Source organism: Lepisosteus oculatus, chromosome 2 (assembly GCF_040954835.1).
Source record: "Lepisosteus oculatus isolate fLepOcu1 chromosome 2, fLepOcu1.hap2, whole genome shotgun sequence".
In the NCBI taxonomy this organism is placed as follows: domain Eukaryota; kingdom Metazoa; phylum Chordata; class Actinopteri; order Semionotiformes; family Lepisosteidae; genus Lepisosteus; species Lepisosteus oculatus.
In genome coordinates, this window is record NC_090697.1 from 5,350,684 (window position 1) to 5,374,694 (window position 24,011).

At 43.9% G+C, this 24,011-nt stretch overlaps 1 protein-coding gene across 2 annotated transcripts in view; it reads right to left on the reverse strand.

The window, feature by feature from the left end:
- The window catches only part of rev3l (REV3 like, DNA directed polymerase zeta catalytic subunit), a 97,972-nt gene that overhangs the window by 31,711 nt on the left and 42,250 nt on the right, over nt 1–24,011 (reverse strand). For both annotated transcript variants that reach the window (XM_069196182.1, XM_069196190.1), the window contains exons 2-12: nt 22,699–22,888; nt 20,815–20,889; nt 19,894–20,054; nt 15,834–15,987; nt 12,600–12,694; nt 11,409–11,513; nt 10,258–10,342; nt 7,564–7,706; nt 5,937–6,065; nt 5,131–5,365; nt 2,969–3,111 (exon numbers count right to left, since the gene is read on the reverse strand). In XM_069196182.1, coding sequence (XP_069052283.1) covers nt 2,969–3,111; nt 5,131–5,365; nt 5,937–6,065; nt 7,564–7,706; nt 10,258–10,342; nt 11,409–11,513; nt 12,600–12,694; nt 15,834–15,987; nt 19,894–20,054; nt 20,815–20,889; nt 22,699–22,888 — 1,515 coding nt within the window. The remainder of the gene's footprint in view (nt 1–2,968; nt 3,112–5,130; nt 5,366–5,936; nt 6,066–7,563; nt 7,707–10,257; nt 10,343–11,408; nt 11,514–12,599; nt 12,695–15,833; nt 15,988–19,893; nt 20,055–20,814; nt 20,890–22,698; nt 22,889–24,011) is intronic.

Genomic DNA, 24,011 nt, shown 5'->3' on the forward strand with positions numbered 1-24,011 from the left:
CTGCTGCTGGAAGAGGTGTTAGTGGGGCCAGCGGGGGGCGCTCACCCTGCGGTCCATGTGGGTCCTAATGCCTCAGTATAGTGAGGGGGACACTTTACTGTAAACAGGCGCCGTCCTTCGGATGAGACGTAAAACCGAGTTCCTGACTCTCTGTGGTCATTAAAATCCCAGGGTGTTTCTCAAAAAGAGTAGGGGTGTAACCCTGGCAACCCTGGCCAAATTTCCCATTGGCCCTTACCAATCATGGCCTCCTAATAATCCCCACCTATGAATTGGCTTCATTACTCTGCTCTCCTCCCCACTGAGAGCTGATGTGTGGGGAGAGTACTGGTGCACTACGGCTGCCGTCGCATCATCCAGGTGGTGGTGGAGGGGAGTCCCCATTACCTGTAAAGCGCTTTGAGTGGAGTGTCCAGAAAAGCGCTATATAAGTGTAAGCAATTATTAATTAGTTCTTAGAAATTCCCTCCATCTTAAAATTTCAATACTTTATCTTTGTTTCTTACACTTGTTCTCTGTATTCTCTGTAATCTTGAGGTGATTTCTTTTTTTTCATGTGAAGTTTCACATTATGGTATTACGTTGCTCAAGACTATTTCTGGTCTCTTAAAGTGGTCTCTCTACAGCCTCATAACCACAGTGCTTTACAGTGCAGTTCTGTCTCTTTTAATAAACTATTCTCTTGTATTTGTTAATTTTTCTAAACAATTAACACCTCAGTATTTTGAAATGTTCTGTGTGCATTGTGTGAGAGCTTTGTGTGTGATATTAATTAATTAATAACATTAATTAATGTTACAACTGCAGTGGATATGATATTAAAATGTTATAAATGTTGCATTTGCGATACAATCTCATGCTTTTGACCTAAAAATAAGTTTGGCAAAATGAGGACGTGTACCGTATATCAATATGCTGTATACAACAGTTCCGAATCCTGACAGTGCTGTAATGTATAACAATATGTTCTGAGAACAAACTTGCTGATGTTGTTTGAACAACTTGGAATACATGTAAATGCATTTGAGTAACATTACAAACAGATTTTCTGTGTATAAGAATGCTTCAGTTGGAATATTCATCATGACAACACTGTGCTTTCTATAAAAGTATGGTTTATAACTCTATTTGTGCTTCTAGAACAAATCTTACAGCTGTACTATGTGTAAAGAGTGTAGCACAAGCATTACAAAGGCTGGAAGCGCATTCTATATCAGAGAGAATATGGTAACAAAAACTGAGAGAACCCATTTTTAACCTCGTCATTTTCCTTCAAAAACCGTACAGTCTACTGAAACTTTGGCAGTGACCCATTGAAAAAAAGAGAGAGGCCTTAAGCACTATCCATTTCCTAAAGGCAAAATCTGTAGTGTAAAACCTGCCGCATCCCCTGCTCTGATAGTGTCCCTATGACTGTCACATGGCTTTTCTCATTTAGGAAGCCAGCGTGGCAGAAACACAATTCTTATTTCAATGGTACTACTCTGGAGCTGGGGATTAATCACTAACAATGCAGTGCTACAGGATGGGATCTTTAAATCAGAAGAAGAAAACTATTTTTTTTACAAAACAAAAAACGTAGGTTTTACAGTGCAAGGGTTTCAGAAAAAGCAGCTTTCCTTCCTCGTGTAATTTTTGTCAAAATAATCTCGTGTGTCCCAACTACAATTCCTGAACGCTAAGACGGTTCGTAAAATATCTCTGAGGGCCAGAAGAGGAAAGCCCCGGAAATCAATTTAACTGATGAACACTGTCAGATATACTGGAAAGTATTATATGGGTCACAGTGATGTACTGAACACACCTCTGAAAATGCCTTAAAACCCACATCAACAACTCAGAAGCACGGTACAATTCGCTTCATCCGCCTTTCTTCACTGAGAAGTACACTTTCACTGTGGCTGCTCATGTCACTGCTTTTTCCAGTCTCTTACGTGACACATTTAAAGAAAAAAGAGCAGAAAAGAGGCACAGCCTAGCAAGCCCGAACCCTACACAGTCATAAAAGGCCAAACGGCGGCTGTAGCTTCTGCTCAACATGCTTCCAGAAACAGCTGGCGCTGGCCCGCGGGAGTGCCTCGCCGCGGATACCGCCGCTCCTCACAGAATGTTACAGAGGAGGAGGCCGGCGAACCCCACGGTCACTTCACTGGGAACCTCTGCATCACTCCTTGGCCCTGGGGGACCCTGGCTTGAGATTTTCCTACGGATCTTTCTACTGCTTGGATCGCTGGATTGCGGCCGGCGACCCTGTCGGACCTCGTCTTGTGTCGCGCCTGTCCTGCTTCGTTTCGGCCGCGCTTTGCGGGATGGAGAAAATGTATTGTACCGCTCGTTGGCCATCACAGCCTAGTGTTTCACGCATACAGGGCTGGAGCTTTTTCACTGAAAACAGCCTTGGCGAAACGGAGAGCCCGGCAGGCGTTTATCTTTTCCGGAGCAGTCTCGGAATAGTTGGGAAAAGAAAATAGCACAGCTGGGTTTTCAGATTCAAGGAATTCACAATTCATCAGCCAGAGGTGAATCCAAGAATCCCGAGAGGACCTTCTCAGAAGGTAAGACAAGATCACTTTACGGGTCGTATACAATTCCTTGCATTAGGAATTTGTCTTTTTGCATACCCCAGCCTGCTCTCCTGAGACACACAGAGAGGGTCAGAGTGCAGGGTCAGCTATTTATATGGTGCTCCTGGAGCAGTTGGGGTTAAGGGCCTTGCTCAGGGGCCCAACGGAGTAGGATTCCTCTGCCGGCCGCGGGATTTGAACTGGCAACCTTCCAGCCACTGACACAGATCCTGAGCCACAGAGCCACCGCTCCGCCCCCTCCCCCCCTTCAATTAAGATAATAAAGGCCAGATGTCCCCCTGTTTGTAACCTTTCTCATGTTGTTACCTTCTGCTCGACAACGGGCGAGCTGAGCCTCCACACGGGCTCTCGGGACTCTTTCACGGCCTGCTCTGCTCACTCACCACTGTTTTCATCTGCAGCCCCGTCCAGCTGCGGGATGGACAGGCTGGCGAAGAGAGGGCTGCTCCCACTCCAGTCCATCTCCTCCTCTGAGGACTCCTGCTCCTCCTCGCTCGAGCTGTCGCCCCCATGCTTCCCGGAGAGTCTGAGACGCGCCAGGGAACAGACAAAATCACGTGACGTTACACCGAGCAGCGCCAGCACCCCCCGACCGCAGGAACGGCGAACCCGGTCCCAGCAGGTCGCTTGTGTGTCCACGCTGCTCTCTGTGCACAGGGCAAGGAGGGCGTAAAACACAGCTGCTGGGATGCCAAACACAGTCCTGAGAAACCAAACAATGAGGTGTTATCATGCCATAAACTGGGCACCAGTGAATTTCGGGATGACAGCTAGCTGCATTTCCAAGGGAGATGCCTCAGTGTGAAATAAACACCAAAAACATGTGAGATGTTGCAAACAAATAATACTATATAACGGCTATGTCTAATATTTTGCTGATTTACGGGGGTGCAAGTTCTCCCTGATTTAATCGAATCTGATGTGCAACAGTAATGAGTTTGATACCAGCGATCTAGACTGCTGGAAATATAAAGCCTATCCTCAAGCGTAGAGTTTCAACAGCCTGGGATATTCCCTGGTTTTCCTACCATTGTGGACAACTGTATAAGCAAACAGAAATGGTCAATAGTGAATGCACTATTGTAGGCATTTTTCATCGTGGCTGCATTAACAGAAACACGCTTTGGCTGTGCAGAATATTTTCATCCTCTGTATGAAAACATTACTTAAAGACAGAATATACAGCAGTTAATATGCCGTTTCACAGGTAGAATGGACGAATTGTTAATTGTAAACATTTTTATGCTCTATGCTGATTAATGACGCAGCTCTCAGAGGCAGATGCTGAGCTTTTATCACCCAATCCCATGGTGTAAAAGGCACGAACATGTGCTAAAACCTTGCTACTTCAGAAGACAATTGTGTATGTTCAACAGATTATGAGAAATTGAGACATTCAGCAATGTTATTTGAAGACCTATTTGCTTCTTTGTGTACAATAAGAAAAGTACTGTACATATGACAGGATAGATTTAAAATGACATTATACAGTAAGAGCGAAAAGCTAGATTCAACTACTCACTAAAACTGGTACTCGTATTCATCCAAGTTTAATGGAAGCAACAGTCAGTCACCTTTAAAAAACACTCATCACTATTAGCTACCCCTGAAATGAAATCAAAGCTTACCAATATACAATTAAAATATTTTCTTCCACTCAAGTGGCGAAAATAGGGCAAAACAAGAAAGAAAACAAGAAAAAACAAAAAAGATGGGAGCTGTGTAAGAAGATGTTACTCATGACAGAGTGTCCCTTTAAAGAGTTTTTTGGTTCATTTCAGAAGCATTAATTTTGCTTAAAATTCTGAACTGTTCTCAAGCATATTCACGGCTGAGTTCACAGTTTCAACAGACCAAAACTCCCCTTCCTGCAGGACCACAAAGAAGTAAGACATTAAAAATGTAAAAGCCAACACAGGTTTTAGCATTTATAAGACTTGCAGGATCTGCGTCTGCATCAGTAGTACATCTCGTGATTCAGATTTGGGTCACTGGCAGTTGTGAGAAAGGGTCTGATAAGCAATGTGTAAGTCCAAGATTAGTGTTAAAAAAGCATTCTTTAAAAATGCTATTTCTTGTTAGTATCAAGTCTACTAACAAATGTTGTATTTACTTTTTAAGATATGCTGTAGATTCATTTGGATTAAGGATGAGAGGTAAAAACACTTTACACTTCAAAATATGATCATTTTAGATGTTTCAAGTAACCGTTTTGGTAACACTAATTCAAACATTCCCCAAAACCATAATTTCTTTCTAGAAGTCAAAGTGGGTACTGTACAATCCCAAAGTGATTTGGTCCAGAATCCTAAATTCAAAGTGTATCTATAGCAGTCAGGTGTATCTGAAACAAAAGGAACACAAAACTATGCAAACAGTGTAGCTAGAATTATTCTGGCATGAAGTGAAATGGGAAGATGGTTTAGAGAGATGTGAGATTTCTAAGGAAGATTTTCACTGGCTGGCCTCAGACACTGGTAAGTTGGATCTGACTACAATGCTGGTATATACTGTACAGTATATATTTATGGGAACAGTGCAGTACCTGTGTTTGGAGCTGTGCTCCGGAATGTCGCTGTCCCATCTCTGTGACATCACCAGACTGAGCTCCGCCTCCTCCCTGGCCAGCTCAGGCCCCGCCTCCTCCTCGTCGCTGTTGTAGTAGTGGCCGCGGCTCCCCGAGAGCTGCTGCTGGGAGGACTTCCTCGGCCTCTCCGCCTCATGCCCGTCCTCCTCCAGGCCGGCCAGCAGGTCCACCAGCGCCAGGTCCTGACTGCTGTCTGCGGCACAAACGAAGCAGCGGGAGACGTGGAGCAGGGGCAAGGCTTTCCCGAAACGTCTCTGGTTAAAGCTAAAGGTCATTACTGGTGACGAAGACGGACGGTGTTGATTATATAGCCGGGGCCGCCATTATTCTGGCGTAGCGATGCCTATCGCAAATCACTGCAGCCGAGAAAAACAATATTAAGGCAGGAAAACGCCACCCGTCGCTACATCAGGAGAAATCCAGCTTAAACTTTAGGAGGAAAGCTAAACATTTCTTAAAGAAATAAATAAATGCCGAAACATTTCAAGAGACTTGAAGGGAGATTTAACCAACCTTTTAACAGCTCACAAACGTCTGGAGGCAGATGCTGTTAAAAAGAAATCCAGCCTGACTGTATTCAAATGCCATGGGGCCAGTGCACGAGGAGAGAGACACTCGGTGCCCCCAGGTGCTTAGCTGGCTGTCAATTACAGAGGTAGAGATGCAACAGTTTGAACAAGCACTACGATCAGCGCAAACCGTAAGGTCCAAGAGAGAGCCTCCCTCCTGCAGCATCACACTCCCGAGACAGAACATTCTCATACCTAGAATGGGGGACTGAATAAGTCTCTGAGACGACGACTGGAAAGCCTGACTGCTCTCCAGCAGGCTGAGAATGGCTTCCTCATCCACAATAGCGACTTCACTTTCACTAGCTGGGATTTTCTTGGGACCTGAAAGCAAGCACGATTGGGAGACAAAACAGTGTCGTTTACTTCAACTAGAGGATGACCCATATGGAAATTGGGCCACAGGGAATGGTCAGCATGGATTAAGAGAAGGTAGATGCCTCACTAACTTGTTAGAGAACTTTCATCACAACCGGCATGGACATACACACAGAGCATACAATATGGTTTATTTAGATTTTATGAAGGATTTTTATAAAGTACCTCATGAGATCAATTGTCAAATTATATGAAGCAGGAATTAGGGGCATTTGTGTATTTGTACTGATAAATAGTTAACAAAAAGTACAGATAAAGAGGAAGACACTCAAATTGGGACGATGTAATTAGTGGGGTACCACAGGGATCTGTACTAGGAACACTGCTCTTCCCAATTTATACGATCAAGGTTCTGATATTGTTAGCAAACTAGTCAAGTTTATAGATTATATTAAAACAGCAGCAGCATAGGTGCAGCAAAACTGAAAAAGATTTAAATAAAATTCAAGCCTGGGCATACACTTGGTAGATGTTTAATGCAGTTAAGTGCAAAATATTAAATGCAGGTAGCAAAACCAAATTAAATACAAAACACAAAATGCTGATCTTGAAGAGGCCGCTTGAGTGCTTGTTGGTAAATCACTTATCCTCCAGAGAAAGTAAAGATTCTAGAGAATGCAAGGAAGCATGTAAAAGGCAAAATGTTAGAATGTATAGTTAAAAGCATATAATTTAAAGAAAGGGATGTTATGTTACAATTGATTAACACCAAAGTAAGACTCCATTTTGATAACTGGGCACATTTCTGGTCATGTCACAAGAAATATACAAAAAAAAGCAACCAGATATATCCCAGGGATTTTTTAAAGGGATTTACTACACTGACAGGCCAAAAGAGCTAAACCCTTTTAGCAGCATTTCTGTCCAACAGTGTTCGTCTTGAATTGAGAAGACGACAAGGTGACTTGACATGAATATTCAAAATCCTCAAGGGCTCTGACAAAGCCAACCCCCAGAACAACTTCAGTAACAGCAGCAAATTATGAACAAGTGGCCCATAAGTGGAAACTACATGGAAGTACATTTAAATCTGACAACAGGAGGCACCAGTTTGCTTCAAAGACTAGAGGGAATAGGGAAGGAGCGGCGATTTGTTCCATACTCCCAAAACCTATCTGATTTAATCACACGTTTAAACATCAAGTTTAATGGGTTCGCCCTACATATAAAGATTTAAAAACAAGTAAATAATACAGAACAATAAAGCAGAAGAAGTGTGCATGTCTACCTGTATTGCTCTAACGATAATGCTGTAATGGCTAATGTACTGCAGGGGAAAGGCAAAGCAATCAGGAATTCCAATGGCAGATGCCTTAGTCTTAAACTGCATATATACCAACATTGCACTAGCTAATCTAATTTCAGGTTACCCAGTCACACTTTCGCACTGAAGGCCAGTTTTGAAGAACACCAGGCTCACAAGACACAAAAATCCATTACCCACCTGGCTGACTGTCTTTGTGAACTTCCACGAGGTTTGCTGGTGTGCACTGAAGGGCTTCAGGTGTCAAGAAATCTGAGTGCAGTGAAAGTTCAACAGGAAACATTTCAGGTTCCTCAGCGTCATCCAGAGACTCTGAGAAAGACCTAGTCACACAGAGGCAAACGCGCCAAATTATACACTGTCGCCCGGCGGATCGCGGAGGTCATCGGCAAAGTAGGAGCGCTGCCCAGAAAGAGCGGCTCGCACAGTCGTGTTTTCAGAGTGTGGCTCTGCTAGAGAATCAGGCAGAAGCAGTTGCCGTGTGTGCAGTGTGCGCGCTCAGGAAGGATGAATGAAAGTCTGGAAGCCAGCCAGGACAATCTGGTCTCCTTCCAACTGCGCCTCTGCTGCTGAGTGACTATCAGCCAGGGTGACAAGCACGGCGGCTCTTTCTGCCTCAGCATCCTTGTCGTAATGCTATCCTTGCCCAGCGTCGCCTTGGAAAACATGAAAAGGTGTTTTATACTGACTAGCACTGAGCCCAGACAGGGCATCCTGCTTCTGGAGGGATTTGTCTGCTCCTTGGTGTTCTAGTTCCAGTACAACTACACCATTAATCCCATGGCTCTCCTCCTGAATTTTCATTCATCCTTCTTGCCAATCAGAAAACAGTCCCAACAACATCCCTCTCATCCATGTTTTCCCGCAAGAGAACTATCAAATTCTGAGTAAAAAGGGAAGAATGAAAGGTTTTCTAAAATGTTTCTGTATTTTATTCTAAAACAATGGAACCTAGCAGAGCACATTATGCATGTATATGCATTCCTCTTCATTTTTATTCCAAATAGTAGTGATTTTAATATGCCATAAGGTGTAGGATTCCCATGTCAATCTTTCAGCTAAGGTTTTCTTAATTAAAGCTTACAAGACATATAGATTATTAAATAATGCCTGAAGTCCCCTCATTCTGAAATCAAATCTGTAGTGTCAATACAATGTGCTGAGAGGAAATGCCAGTCAGCATCACTTGGTTTTCCAATTCGTATTTCTAGAAACATTTGTGCCAGAAGAACATTTAACTGTGGGTTTTGTTTATAGATCATTTACTGAGCGCACACCCACAAAGCATAACGTAATTATGGGTTTAACCATGAGGAAAAAAAGAGACACCAAAAACAGAGATTATAAAGGACACAGCAGTTGCTTAAAAAATAACAAATCTTTTGCATTAAAATGCTGTCACAAGATTTCTTCTTTTCGTGATTTAAAGGCTAATTGTGTTCTATTTTGAAATGCAGTTGAAGAACATGTTCGTAACAAGTGGAGTGACACCTGTCTTGTTCAGTAAGATATAGCATACGGAAGAAGAAAGATACTTCTGCTAGCTATTTTCATTGTAGTTCATAGGAAATAAAACAATGTAATTTTAAAGAGAATCCGGGTTTATTCTCTCTCCAGCATGGAAACACATAAGTGAAATTGCAGGGATAATCACTATATAGAGCTGAGTTTTAGCTTTTCAGCAAGTGTCACAGCGCCACTGACAGTAAAACACCGCCAAGTCACAGTGGCTCCACTGCGATGCTGCAGCAATGAACCAGAAAATATTGGATTAAACTCACACAAAAAACTGCTTACTAAAAGGAACGCCAATTAATCTTCTAGGGAAACAGCAATGTGAGATTTAAGAAAGCAAAACTGGGTCAACAGCTGAAGGGGAAAGAATCCTGGACAAAGCAAAGATTAGGCACTTGCCTAAATACAGGCCTGCAGTATTCTCCTGTGGACAGAATATCTGACAAACTGGAATTTGAGTTTGGGAATCTGTAACAGCTTAATTTTCCAGCACTTAGAGCCGGGAATTACCATAATTCACGCATGAAAGTTAACAGACAGCCCTTAGGTGACAATAGGTCAGTGTCCAAAACTGCTGAAGTCTAATAAAAATCTACAAAAGCAAAGGGAATCTGGTACAGCATTATCGGCAGTCCAACAGAAGCCAACTTTTTAGTACAGGGTGAAGATGGCAAAAGGCTTCAAAATGACATCGCCTCTCTTGTGACAATCTGTTCAGACAGAGAACCATGCTTTTAGCTTATGGTGCATTACAAGATTCCTCATCAGCTATTCTTGTGTATTTTTCCAGTCAAGTGCGGGGGAGACGTAAGTGTTTCAACATTGTGTGAAAGGTGTAGTGAAACACAGCTGCTGGAACTGGCACGTGACAAGATGGGCCTCCTTCGATACCCGCATGTTACTACAGCCAAGGATTTTCCAGGGTTCAAATCGCAAAAAGACGCCACTGGGAACAGCTGTCTAGAGAAAATGTCCGTATACAGGTGGAATGAGCTCAGAGCTTTAACGTTCTGCTGTGCCCAGACTATTGGAAGCAATAAAGATGATCAGACACGCATCATTATGCGAAAACAAATTCAACAGTTTTCTACACTTCATCAGTACTGGTTTGACCGGAAACAAAAACGAGGAAAAAGACCAATAAGCAGCTGCATGTGAGGAGGCTGTTGTGAAGGGCTATACGTGACAGTCTGCAAAGCAATAACGGTAATGAAGGGTTTGTCTTCATTCTGGAGAACAGACTCATTTACTTGACATCCTGGAGGTCTACCGTGTCATGACGCTTCTGCTTTTCTTCTTCACAGACTTTACAAATTAAAGTGTTTTGTTTTGTTTTTTTTTAAATATGGCAGTACTTACGCAGAGAAATCGTTTTGCTTCAAGATCTCCTTCAGTCTCTTCAAAAAAATTCTTTCGCTTTCTGCAGTTGCAACAAATCCCCGATCTGGAACACCATCAGACACGAAATAAATGTCATTAAAAATGTATGACAGACTGCATATAGGATAGTACAGACAGATATTTTCCTCATTGGTAATCCTAGAGAAGCCAGAGATATTTGTTTTGATTAAGCGTGTGACTACTGATGTGCTCAGGGCTCTCTGCTCACTAGATAAACAATTGAGACTCGATGCTGCAAGATGAAATATTCAGGGCTGTATTCAAATGTGCATTTTTACACACGAAGAAAAAGAAAATTGTGAAATGAGACTGAAGATTGCAACGATTAGTAGTGTGAGCAGAGCTCTTGTATAACTCTTTCTACTGCCACACTGTGCATAGGAGGGTTGACCAAAACACTTCAATGTAGATTTGAAATGAATATCACATGAAAATGCAGAACAAGTCTGAAAATGGACAACTCCTTTAACCTCTGGTATATAGTAGAGCATCACTTATATTGGAGTCAAAAAGCACCACGAATTCTCCAAGAACCATTTCATATCCATTTTTTGGATTGGTCTGACATGATGGTAACAGTCCCTTACCATTCGTTACAAAGAATAAGAACATTCAGTAGATCTCATCTAAATTGCAAAAACAAATTCAACGAATTTGATAGTTATAAGAGAGCTTTAAAAAGGGAAATAAAATGTGCCCAGCCTGATTTTTTTTTGCTAGGTCATTTCGTACAGCAACCAAGCCTGTAAGTCTGAGTGACTGCTTGGCTGCACTTCTAAAAGGACACAGGAGGTGGCAGCGATCAGATGTTCGCTAACATAATGTACAAAACACAACACCAGAGCTGGCAGAGAGCAGATGCCTTTTCACTCTCAAATTGTTACCTCCGGTTTCACATTTTATTCATCCTGTACCCTGGAGAGTGAAAACACCCTCCTTATCAAAAATAAAGCAAATTGCACATATTAGTACAGTTGGCAGCAATCTCAGACATCATGAACACGAAGAAAGATGCACCCAGGTTTTCTTAGTCTGCAATACATAACGCGCCAGGTGTGCCAACAGACACACATGAAGTGAAATAAGGAGGGAGCTGGCCCTTGGCTAACCTTGGGAATCTGCAGGCTCTATCTGAGTGGATTCGTTCTTCTCCCTGCGTCGTTGTTTCTCGTCCTCCCAGATGGCTTGTAAGCCAGGATTCCTCCCGATCTGAGCTGGAAAACCCCAACACCAAAACCAGCGTTAGCTTTTACACAGTTTGTGCATTTATACGTTCACGATAATCGACGTCTAGACATACAGCATTCCTCGGAAATAAAACCACCCAATTAAAAAACACACTGAAGATGTTGCTCTCTTCTTCTCAACAGAGATGAACAGAGGTACCATTTTCACTGCTTCCTTTCAACATCATCTACTGTCTGTAATGAAGAAGCTCGTCTGCCCTCTCTTTGTTATTATTGTGGTTTGCTCTGCCTGACAGAATTCCTCTGATCAAGTCTGTTTCCTTTATGTTGAAAAAAAATCACTTTTGCTTGTTTTGCTCAACACCCTGATTCTTTCTTGCAAACTAACTGCACAGAACTGCAGAAACAGTGTGCGACACACCTTTTATTTGTTCCTGGAGATATTTATACTTCTTGCATCAACTTCAGCTTGTGTACAGTTATACAATTGTGCTCAATGGGGGACCAGACCCATTGGACTGTTCCAAGTCCAAGTTTCTACAGATGTTTCATGGCAAGAATGCCACTGTGAGAGTGTTTTCTACCATTATTCATTTTATATCACGGGGGAGACCATTAAAGACCATTTGCTTGCTATAAACGACCATCATTTACTATTTTCTAATAAAGGTTACAAACTCTTTTATGGTACCAAACAGTTCAGCTCTGCCCGTGAAAGCTAGCCACCGAAAATATTGAATTTGTTCTCCCCTCACCCCAGAGCAGGACAAGTGTGAAACAGCACCTGAGAAGCACAGAATACTAAATACAATGCAGCCAATGGCAGGCTGGTTTTCAGCTGGCCAAGTGGTAAGGCAATTCCCGACCGAAACATGACAAAATGCCAACAGTCAATCAAGTTCTTCAAGGATTTTCCCAAGCCTAAGGTGACAGAGCTGAAGCATTCCATTTAGGTCATAAAAAAAAGACTTGACGTTTGTAATAAAACGTTTTTATCGCTTTACGCATTCTTGTTTTGTGGTAAGAATCTAAAGCAGTGGCAGTGTGATTCCCGATCAAGACGACGGCCACGACTGCCGCGGGGCCGATCGGAACAGGGGCACGCCGCCTTACTCTCGATCTCCAGGCGGTTCAGGACGTCGGCAGCCACCGCGTCCACCTCCAGCTCGCACGTGCTCTGCTTCTCCACGCCCTCCAGGACCAGAGAGCTGCAACACAAACGAGCGCCGGCCATCAGCACAGGAGACCGCCGGCTCGGCCGGGATCCCTTCCGTCACCGACCTGAGCCTCCCCTGGCAGCGGCTCGCAGGACACGGCCCGGTGCTAGTCAGACAACGAAGAAGCAGGGACCCACGAGCAGGATGTGCCGCAGCTCTAACTGAAGCGCATCAGAAACGCCACAGATGTTACTGGGTCCAGTATTCACTTGTGGGGCTTTCGATGCATCTCTAAAACTGACGGGCAGATCGACCGCTGCCTCGTGTTAGTACAAGCGCGCTTTCTCGGACTCATGACGCCAGTGTTGACCGTCACTGCGTGCCTGCTGCCAGGTGCGATGGGCTCAGGGGTGATGGCACGAGTCAGGGGCCACCAAGATGGGGACAACTCCCAGTGGGTTACGGACATACAGTGCCTTGCGAAAGTATTCGGCCCCCTTGAACTTTTCAACCTTTTGCCACATTTCAGGCTTCAAACATAAAGATATACATTTTTTATTTTATGTGAAGAATCACCAACAAGTGGGACACAATTGTGAAGTGGAACGAAATCTATTGGATTTTTGAAACTTTTTTAACTAATAAAAAAATGAAAAGTGGGGCGTGCAAAATTATTCGGCCCCCTTGCGTTAATACTTTGTAGAGCCACCTTTTGCTGCGATTACAGCTGCAAGTCGCTTGGGGTATGTCTCTATCAGTTTTGCACATCGAGAGACTGAAATTCTTGCCCATTCTTCCTTGCAAAACAGCTCGAGCTCAGTGAGGTTGGATGGAGAGCGTTTGTGAACAGCAGTTTTCAGCTCTTTCCACAGATTCTCGATTGGATTCAGGTCTGGACTTTGACTTGGCCATTCAAACACCTGGATACGTTTATTTGTGAACCATTCCTTTGTAGATTTTGCTGTATGTTTGGGATCATTGTCTTGTTGGAAGATAAATCTCCGTCCCAGTTTCAGGTCTTTTGCAGACTCCAACAGGTTTTCATCCAGAATGGTCCTGTATTTGGCTGCATCCATCTTCCCCTCAATTTTAACCATCTTCCCTGTCCCTGCTGAAGAAAAGCAGGCCCAAACCATGATGCTGCCACCACCATGTTTGACAGTGGGGATGGTGTGTTGAGGGTGATGAGCTGTGTTGCTTTTACGCCAAACATATCGTTTTGCATTGTGGCCAAAAAGTTCGATTTTGGTTTCATCTGACCAGAGCACCTTCTTCCACATGTTTGGGGTGTCTCCCAGGTGGCTTGTGGCAAACTTTAGACGAGACTTTTTATGGATATCTTTGAGAAATGGCTTTCTTCTTGCCACTCTTCCATAAAGGCCAGATTTGTGCAGTGTAAGACTGATTGTTGTCCTATGGACAGACTCTCCCACCTCAGCTGTAGTTCTCTGCAGTTCATCCAGAGTGATCATGGGCCTCTTGGCTGCATCTCTGATCAGTCTTCTCCTTGTCTGAGCTGAAAGTTTAGAGGGACGGCCAGGTCTTGGTAGATTTGCAGTGGTCTGATACTCCTTCCATTTCAAGATGATCGCTTGCACAGTGCTCCTTGGGATGTTTGAAGCTTGGGAAATCTTTTTGTATCCAAATCCGGCTTTAAACTTCTCCACAACAGTATTACGGACCTGCCTGGTGTGTTCCTTGGTCTTCATGATGCTCTCTGCGCTTTCAACAGAACCTTGAGACTATCACAGAGCAGGTGCATTTATACAGAGACTTGATTACACACAGGTGTGTAATCATTTATCACCATCAGTCATTTAGGACAACATTGGATCATTCAGAGATCCTCGCTGAACTTCTGGAGTGAGTTTGCTGCACTGAAAGTAAAGGGGCCGAATAATTTTGCACGCCCCACTTTTCATTTTTTTATTAGTTAAAAAAGTTTCAAAAATCCAATAGATTTCGTTCCACTTCACAATTGTGTCCCACTTGTTGGTGATTCTTCACATAAAATAAAAAATTTATATCTTTATGTTTGAAGCCTGAAATGTGGCAAAAGGTTGAAAAGTTCAAGGGGGCCGAATACTTTCGCAAGGCACTGTATAGTGGAGTAAAAGTTGTGTGGTGCTGGGGGCAGACGGAACATTTCCCCAAGTGCATGTCAAATCTCTAGCTCACAGCCTTGCTACAGCCGTTTGTAGCTCCTCCGGTTTCAGCACTGGCATACTCTGACTTCAGTCCAACATTTGGAAAAAACACACAAGCTTTAAAACGGTTTCTGGTTTGGCAAGTTACATATTTTCCTATTTTTTGTGAAAAAATACACAAAAAGGTTTGTTACATGCATTTTTAGACGTTTCAGAAGTACTTGTAACAAGGTTTTTCTTACCTATGATAAAAACAATGAACTATAACTGATTTTGGATTTTAAAATATTACTAAGGAATGTTACTTCTGACAAAGTAGTTATTAAGACTGGTCAGTATATGGTATATTGACTGAATAGATTATATGAATAATATGATTCCTACACCACGTTTGCTTAAGAATTCTCTTAATAAAGTCCTTTTACTTATAATACATTAAAATAATAGGATATGAAAGAGGCAAAATGTGATGTTGATAAATAAGTAATATCACAAGTCACAGTACATAGGAAAAACTGATTAAACTGATTTATGGCAAGGCACCACAAGGAGAATCTTCCACCTACAAATTATTTTTCCAAATTCTTCACCCAACAATTCCTCCAATATGACAACAATGAGATAGGAGCAGATTTGCATTTCAACACAATGCTCCTCCCACTGGTTCAGGATCGGCCAATCACAACACATTTACACAATGCTCCTCCTACTTTTCAGGTTTAGCCGATTCACTTGTTGCTAATTTAAACCTGAAGCAACAAGAGATCTGTAATGCCAACGACACAAGACACACAGACGGTCCTGATCAGACCGCAAAACACAACAATTCCAATATTTATCAATCTGCCAGCGATGGGACGACACGGGATTTGGGTTTCTGGTGACTTCGTGCATGTCTGTCTGGGTCAGAATGTCCCCGTGATTCCTTTGTCACGCAAGATTTTGATACCAGTCCTTATGCCAATCTAGAGTTTCATGGACAACACACATCAGACAGCCTGCCTTCTGCAGCAGGGTAAGCATGGTCCTCCGCCTGCTCTCACCTCGGTATGGCCTCCTCCTCCCAGCGCACGAATGTCCCTCCCAGCGAGGGGCTGGACAGCTGGACCTTGGAGGTGCAAGGACTCCTCCACAGACTGCTGTTGGCCCTGCTGCCGGGACCGGTGCCTCCATCCTTAGGGCATCCTCGCTCCTCCTCTGCAAGCAGATGGCAGCTGTTAGAGACAGGGAGCAACACTCTGTCGCGCCACACACTCCTGTCTTTGAGCCGGACATGTCCTTTCTTTGTTGTTACCCAGGGAAGAGAAGCCATCTGGGAAAATAACCAAAATGCACCTTCCATCTAATGTTAAAAACGAGGCTCGTGGCTTTCAAAACGTTACGTTTAGCTTCAAGTTTGAAGTTGAATTTACTTCTAGCCAAGTCACATTAGTACCAGATCTTTTTCAGATCTCGGAGGAGAAGCAGGACTGAGCTTTGTCAGGACTGGGATGATGGGTACTGTACTTGCTCGACCAGTGTATCTGAATATCCAAACCGCCATGGAGATGGGGACACCCTGTAGGAGGGGGCGTCCTTCAGACGATAGCAAGCTTTTGGCTACTTTGTCATTAAAGATCCCCCAGCCCCATTTGTAAAAAGCATTAAACCTCGGTGACCTGGCTAAATTCCACGAAGGGCCTCCGACGTCCCGACATTTTCACCTTAATTCAACTGGTGAGAACAAATTTCACTTCTCCGTCTCATATGCTGTGTCAAGAGAAAGCCGATGCATAGCAGTTGCTAAAAATCAGTGAGGTCAGTGCCTCACTTCGGTCATGGAAAAAGTGGATTCCGTCCTATATGAGAAGCATATTGGTGTCCTCGGGGCTGGAAAGCTCTATACAAATGGTAACTGCTATTATTGAAGTTATTTTTAATCGAAAAGTTAATGCCTGGAACTACAATACTGTACAGGTTTAAGTGCATAACGCTTCAGCAATGTACTTGAGAACAGCAAGATTCCTAAATGTTTCCCATTTAGGCTCCTGCACATTTCTGTGTTTTGCAACAGAGACAGTTAGCGGAGAACAAGCAGAAATAACCAGGACAAGATAAAGGAAGATGACAGTGAAGAATATAAAGCAATCTGAGACCTGATCTTTTTATATTGGTTAACAGGACCCTTTCATGTCCCTTGCAATCATTTGCATAGCAGCACTATGAACATCCGGTGATATATAATGAGAATTTATTCAACCCACATTGAGAAATATATGATAACAGCCCTCTATTCTGAAGCTTTGCAATTTCAAAGGAACAATATATCGTGCCAGAACTGCCAGCCTTGAGCTGGAACTCTTCATTTTCCTTTCCATCCAGTTTCACAGACGGGCGTTGTTTTCATGTCGATATGTTCCCCTGTAAAGCACCGAGGACGTGGTCAAGGCCCCTGGGCCAGTGAGTTAGTAGCTGTTGAGATGCATGTGATTTTTCCTTTAAAGTTTCTTCCCCGAGTTCACTCCACACTGCTGGAAGCTGTCCAGAGCCTTCTCTGGTTTCAGCCAAACGCGCTGGATCTGAAAGAGTGATTATCTTCTCCCCTGACCCAGCCCACCAATGAGGAGGCACTGCAGGCTGCCAGACACACAAAGCACGGAGTTAACGCAATTATTCAGCCTTTCTCTCCCTCTCTTTTTCTCTCCAGCGAAAGGGAAGAGGGCGAGGTAGATGGCGTGTGAGGTACAACTGTCCTTATCTGAACCTGAGCTGCAGAAGCAGGAAAGTGGCTTCTGGCTGCTCGTGGGAGGGAGGAATTGAGGTGCAGCGCACGGCTGGCGTGCTGGCAGATCAATGCATCACGCTCTGCCTCACAGCGCTGACCCTCTGCTCCCTGCCTGCGAGGGGCCTGTTGAGAGGCTGTGGAGGACTGCAGGGGTCCTGGCAGGGCAGGCCTGGAGGAAAGCAGCCGTCCTCCTTGCCCACTTCCAGACTGGGGATGAACAGGACGGAGTGCCAGGCCTGCAGGGTCAGTAACTGGCGCACCAGTAACGAAGGCCCACGCGTGAACTCGGGTCGCCAGGCAGAGCACGTTCCCAGCATCCCGCGTCCTGGGCCTGCCCTGCAACATGGGAGAGGCCCGAGCTACAGGCGACTGCCACTCTGAAACCTAGAACTGCGAAGAACCCAAAATATGAAGATAAACTGGGCGTATATTCAACTCAAAAGAATAAATTAATCTTCCAGAATTCCACACTTCCAGAATAAGGCCACAATTCCATAAATAAGATATGGTACAACCTGATTAAGCTTAAGAAATGAAAGAATCAGAAAAGTTATACACTAGGAAAAGTTAATTGTGGCTAATTTTGTCAATTTAAAGTTTTTACATTGCTTTTGAGCAAGGAGGAGCATTCAGATCAAACATCATATCTACAGCTTTTCCACTGTGTTAGAAAGCCTCTGGTGTGGCCGACACGCTGGTCGTCAACTCCTCAGACCCTCGTGAAACCAAGAGGGGTTCTGTACGGATCCGCAGAGCACATATTTGAGTTTGGTCATTTGGCTAGAGCTACCAATCCAAGACACCCAGGATTGATTTACTTAAAAGAGTTAACCCTGCAGGGGCAAACACTAACACTGGTGAAAGTTCCCCTGCATTTACACCAGCTTAATTATTTTCACAAGAACTGATTCCAAAAGAAGTTCGCATATAAAAAAGGGTACACTTCTACATTCATCATCTTGGAAAATCAGATTATTGATTAAACCATGCAGAAATGAGGCTCTGTAACATTGGCAATAACAAAAAATGCACTTTTTAGTTAAGCATAATAAGACCTTAAACTAGATACTGTGCCGAATGTGCTCACATTTTTAGAACAGCGCAGGCTGAAGGAAATGTGCTTCCTATAAATGGATTGTTCCCACACAGATACTCCATAACAATAGTGAACAAATGCACTAGTTGCACTAGATGTAGGTCTACTTTAAATCTGTGAACTGGTGTAAAAAAAAAAAGGAAAAGAAAAAAGCAGACAGCCCTGTGTCAGATTCTGAGATAAGATCTTCTCCTGCTGTTAGAGCAGCTCAGCTTTTAGAAGCTTCCTGGCTTCTCCTCCGCCTCTCTTGCGACATGCTGTATCCCAGCGACTCGCCGGCTCTGCGCGGACCGGTCTCGACAAGGGGCCCCGCTGCAGCAGCTGTGCAGGGCCGAGCTCCGCCAGCGCTCGGAGGAAACCTGGCCTCTCCTCGCAGACTCGGAAGAGCGGCAACGGCAGGAAGAATCGATCACTGTCGTGCCGGGCGGATGTGGCTATCGAGCCCAAACTAACAGGAACCTTAAAAGATGCGGCGTTTACTCACGCAGACAGAGAGGCGACACCGAGCTCTTAAAGTCACAGCACGCACAAGGCCAACAAAAACACAACTCTGAACAAGGCTCAGGCAAGTACAAAGTCTCCGTTAAGCTCAGTCTGAAATGGCGATCGACTGCTAGTACTCTAACTTCCAGATGACAATGTGTTTTAATCAAATAAACGTTTCTGAATAACAGCAGTACTTTGGAAGAACTGACCCTTCTGTGCTACATTTTATAGACTCTTCTCCGGAACAAATGCAGCACCATTTTTATAATCTTCACAGCTGCGATTTTCCACATTCGCAATTGAACAAGGGAAGTGGAGGGGGAGCTTGTTTCATAGCGAACAAAAAAAACAACCCGTTTCGTGCCGAACAGTCGCTTAAATTGATATTTTGGTAGTTAAAATGCCCGGTTTATCTCCCTCAACACAAAATATGTCACAATAACCAACACTTCTATCAAAAGCGCAAGGAATGGCAGCACGCCAGTGAAGGAGAGCTCCATTAACACACTGAAGTGCCCTTGTATCTCTCTCCAAACACTACCATTTCAATGTGAACCTGCCGCACTTTAATAAAGACGAAAATGTCGCAGAAAGACGAGAATTCTCGCACTTCTGTTCCCTTCAACATTCACTAAGCTAAACATACACTTCCAGCAGCCCCTGTTCAAATACGGACCAAGGCTGGATTTATGTTCCTGGGTTGTCCTGGAGGAACGGCGGTGGGAAAAGGAGTCGCAGAGCCACATGCCAGTCGCACCTTTCCTGCGGCTCTTCCTGAACTTGACAGCTCCCAGGTTGATGAGGTTCATGCCGTACAGGTTGTAGTCGATGAAGAGCTGCAGCAGGTAGGGGATGTGAGCTTCGTGGGGCTGGTAGGTCTTGTTCATGACGGCTCCGCCTTGCAGCAGCTCACAGACCCTGGAACACAACCGCGAGCGCAGAGAGGGGGCGTAAAGGCACTGGCGCTGAACGGTCCGCAGTGGTGCAAGTTATTTTCAAGCACCTGTAAAACTGCCTTTTCTCTCTAAATAGGCAGGAAAGGAAGTATGATCACAGTAGAGCTGCATGAATATGAATGAATACAAGATGAATTATACATAATAGCAGAGAATGCAAGTTACAGCCGACAGAAAATTACAGGGGCCTTTCCTCATAACTTTCTTTTCTGCTCTGTCCTGTCGTGCACATTGAGTTGAGTGCAGTTGTGCTCATTTTTTGTTTTAAAGACAGAACAGGGGGCACGATGCATCTGAGCTGACAGGTAAAATGCAGAATCGATCCTGGCACAACAAAATCAATCTCGCACAATTAAACTAGTTTCATTGAATATTTTAGATCTTTGTTCAAGCATTTATATTCAATTTAGTTCTGAGAAGAGTTCACGGTTTCTGAAACGTATCCCCATGATGCTTTTCTCCAACCCAACTACTGAATCTCAGTAACAGGCACTGATACTCAGCGTTTCTTCCAGGAGCACTTTCAGAATCTGCAACAGAGAGGTTCTGTCTTGCTTTCATACCTTCAAGTGTCCCTCAGCACACAAGCCATAAAACCAGGGACAAGATATGGATGTGGTTGAACACACCCGATTAAAAAAAAAAGTGTATTTTTAAGAACTCTAGCATCACCAGCATTTGATACAATTAAACTTCAAAGGTTACAAAAATAAATAGCTTACTTTTTGACCATCAGGGGATTGTACAAATAGATCTTCATGAACTGCCTCTCCTTCGCATGGTATCCATAGAAAGGCCTAAAGACAGAAGACACCTGTCATTCAGGTCGATATCCCACACCAGGTTTCCACTGGCTTGGGAAGAAGCAGGTTTCAAGAATCACCAGTAGAGCTGGACAATTTCATAGGCTGTACAACCATGTTCCACACCTTCTGAACGTCTATATTTGCCTCAGAGCTGCACTGGACCAAGGGTAGGCAACCCCACTCCTGGAGCACCATGTCCGTTTCTGGTTTTCTTTCCAACCTCAGAGCTACACTGGACCAAGGGTAGGCAACCCCACTCCTGGAGCACTATGTCCGTTTCTGGTTTTCATTCCAACCCAGCCCTTGAAGTCATTCATTTTTCCAGGAGCCCAGCACTCATGAAAGATCAAGGTTGCCTACACCGGTTTTAGAGTATTCGGAGGAACTTGAGAGCTTGTAAAGCTTTATGCTAAATCAAACTTCAGAGCTAATTATAAGCAGTAATGCACTGCGTTCTTTCATGTTTTTTGTGAAAAATTGAAGCTTTCAAACATAAACGAAGGTACTTCCATGATGCAATGCATTATTTGAAATTGATTTTCACTGTTGTTTTTTTTTTTTTAAGTTGCCATAGCGGTTTAAGCCACTAACACCCCTGCCACTCTGTATGCTGTACAGTCAGAAATCCCTCAGGTGGTGGCTGCTTCTAAAGGCAGTGCTTTAACCTCTCAAGGTGTGCTCCATTCACAGAGAATCCCGAAGAATTCTTAGGAGTATGGTACACAGCCCAAAAGAGCTCAGCAAGGGTCATTCAGTCAGAGGAAGACAACCTATTCCAAACTGGGGTAAGAAATCTAATGAAGCCCAACCTGACTTCTATGGATGCACAGAAGGATTTTACCTACCACATGAAAGTGATATATTAAAATAAGTCCAGCCAAATGAATATTTTCACACATAAGATCACTTTAATGGCCATCTACAATTTCTTGTATTGGGAATTCTTCTTTTCACATACCCCAGCCTGCTCTCCATGAGACACACAGACAGGGAGAAGCTGGGGGTCAGAGCGCAGGGTCAGCCATTGTACAGCACCCCTGGAGCGGTTGGGGTTAAGGGCCTTGCTCAGGGGCCCAAAGGACTAGGATTCCTCTGCCGGCCGCGGGATTCAAACCAACAACCTTCCAACCACAGGCGCAGATCCTGAGCCACAGAGCCACTGCACCACACATAAGACGGTATTTAAATAATAATAATAATAATAATAATACAGCACTTCTCTGGACACTCCACTCAAAGCACTTTACAGATAATGAGGACTCCCCTCCACCACCACCAGTGTGCAGCCCCACCTGGATTATGCGACAGCAGCCATAGTGCGTCAGAACACTCACCACACACCAGCTCTCAGTGGGGAGGAGAGCAGAGTGATGAAGCCAGTTCAGAGATGGGGATTATTAGCAGGCCGTGATTGTAATGGCCAATGGGAAATTTGGCCAGGATGCCGGGATAACACTCCTACTTTTTCCGAGAAACGCCCTGGGATTTTTAATGACCACACAGAGTCAGGACCTCGGTCTTACATCTCATCCGAAGGACGGCGCCTGTTTACAGTAAAGTGCCCCCGACACTATACTGGCGACTGCAGGGTGAGCGCCCCCTACTGGCCCCACTAACACCTCTTCCAGCAGCAACCTCGGCTCTCCCAGGAGTCTCCCCTCCAGGTACTGACCAGGCCCGCACTGCTGAGCTCCAGTGGGCTGCCAGCTGTGAGCTGCAGGGTGATATAGCTGCTGGCTATATAGACCCTCTGCTGGCCCTTACACATGCTTGGAAATGGAGAGCAATGGTGGGACTTACATTCCAGAGACCAGCGCCACCTTGAACACATGCTGAGCGCTGGAGGAAGGGTTCCCCATGGACACATTGATCGCTCTGTCGATGCTGAAAGCCACCTGCCGCAGGTACCTCTCTGGCTGCTGTCCGTAGCCATCGTATGGGACGTATACATAGGGAAAGATGCCATGAAGATGAAGGCAGGTTTTCTGGCCTTAAAGACAGAGAGAAAAGCACAAATGAGCTGGAGTCTGGCAATATTCACCCGAGCGCACTAGCAGTGTTCACTATTCTGTGAACTCCATATCAAAGCAGTCTACCGTCTGTAGAGTTTTACTCCGGTTTTCTCATGTTCAAATAACCAGACGTTATCATACTTGCAGGTTCTCATCATGGTGAAAAGAAGCCCAATGTGGAATCCCATCACTGATGTACTGAGTCAGTCTCAGCAGGGAAGGGACAAAATCTACACATCCTGGGTGTACAATTTATTTTTTTAAGGAAATAAAATGTTAAAACGAGGAGTAAGTACACAGGCACAGAATGTCTGTATACAAACATATTCAATATTAGTAGTTAACTAATAGTTACATAGGAAAAGCAAGTGTATTACGTACTAAGAAATAAGTAGATTTATAAAAGCATTTCAGATATTGCTACAATGTGTTTTAAAAGCCATGTGAAATTGAGCTCCTGCTTTATTTACTGACTTATTTACACTTAATCCAAGTGGGTACTTCAATGAGAAGAGAAATTTGTTTACACAGTAATTATATTCAAACTGGACACCAAGTCTTGTTTTTGTTCACTGCAGACATCTTTAAAAAAGCCAACACTCTATGTAATGCCTTTTATGGTCATCAAACTAGATTGTAAGAAAACTGAGAGTTGAATAGAAAAAGACTGTGTTGCAAGGGCTAATTGGAACATTTTGTGGTTTACACCTCGCCAACAGACTCTTTTTCTAACCTTCATAAAAACAAAAAAGGCCTTTGTCTTCTAATATCTTTTCCACTAAGCCTCAACACGTGAGAAAAAACTCCGTTATATGCATGTGTTATTAAAGACAAAAGAATAATAGGTTAGAAAACAACACAAGGAACTGACATTTGGGTACAAAGAGTAACATGTTGCTGTACATTCTGTGACAAGACTGTTCTGTACTTCCAGACCGTACTGCTGTATTATCATGGCACTAGGATTAGAAGAAAGCACTGTAAACAAAACAATTAGGCCTGCAAGCCCATCATTTATTTTTATCACCTTCAGCTGGACAGCTGAAGTCCATCTCTAAATGGGAAGTCCCATTCATTCAGACCTAAAGAAACCCTCCGTGG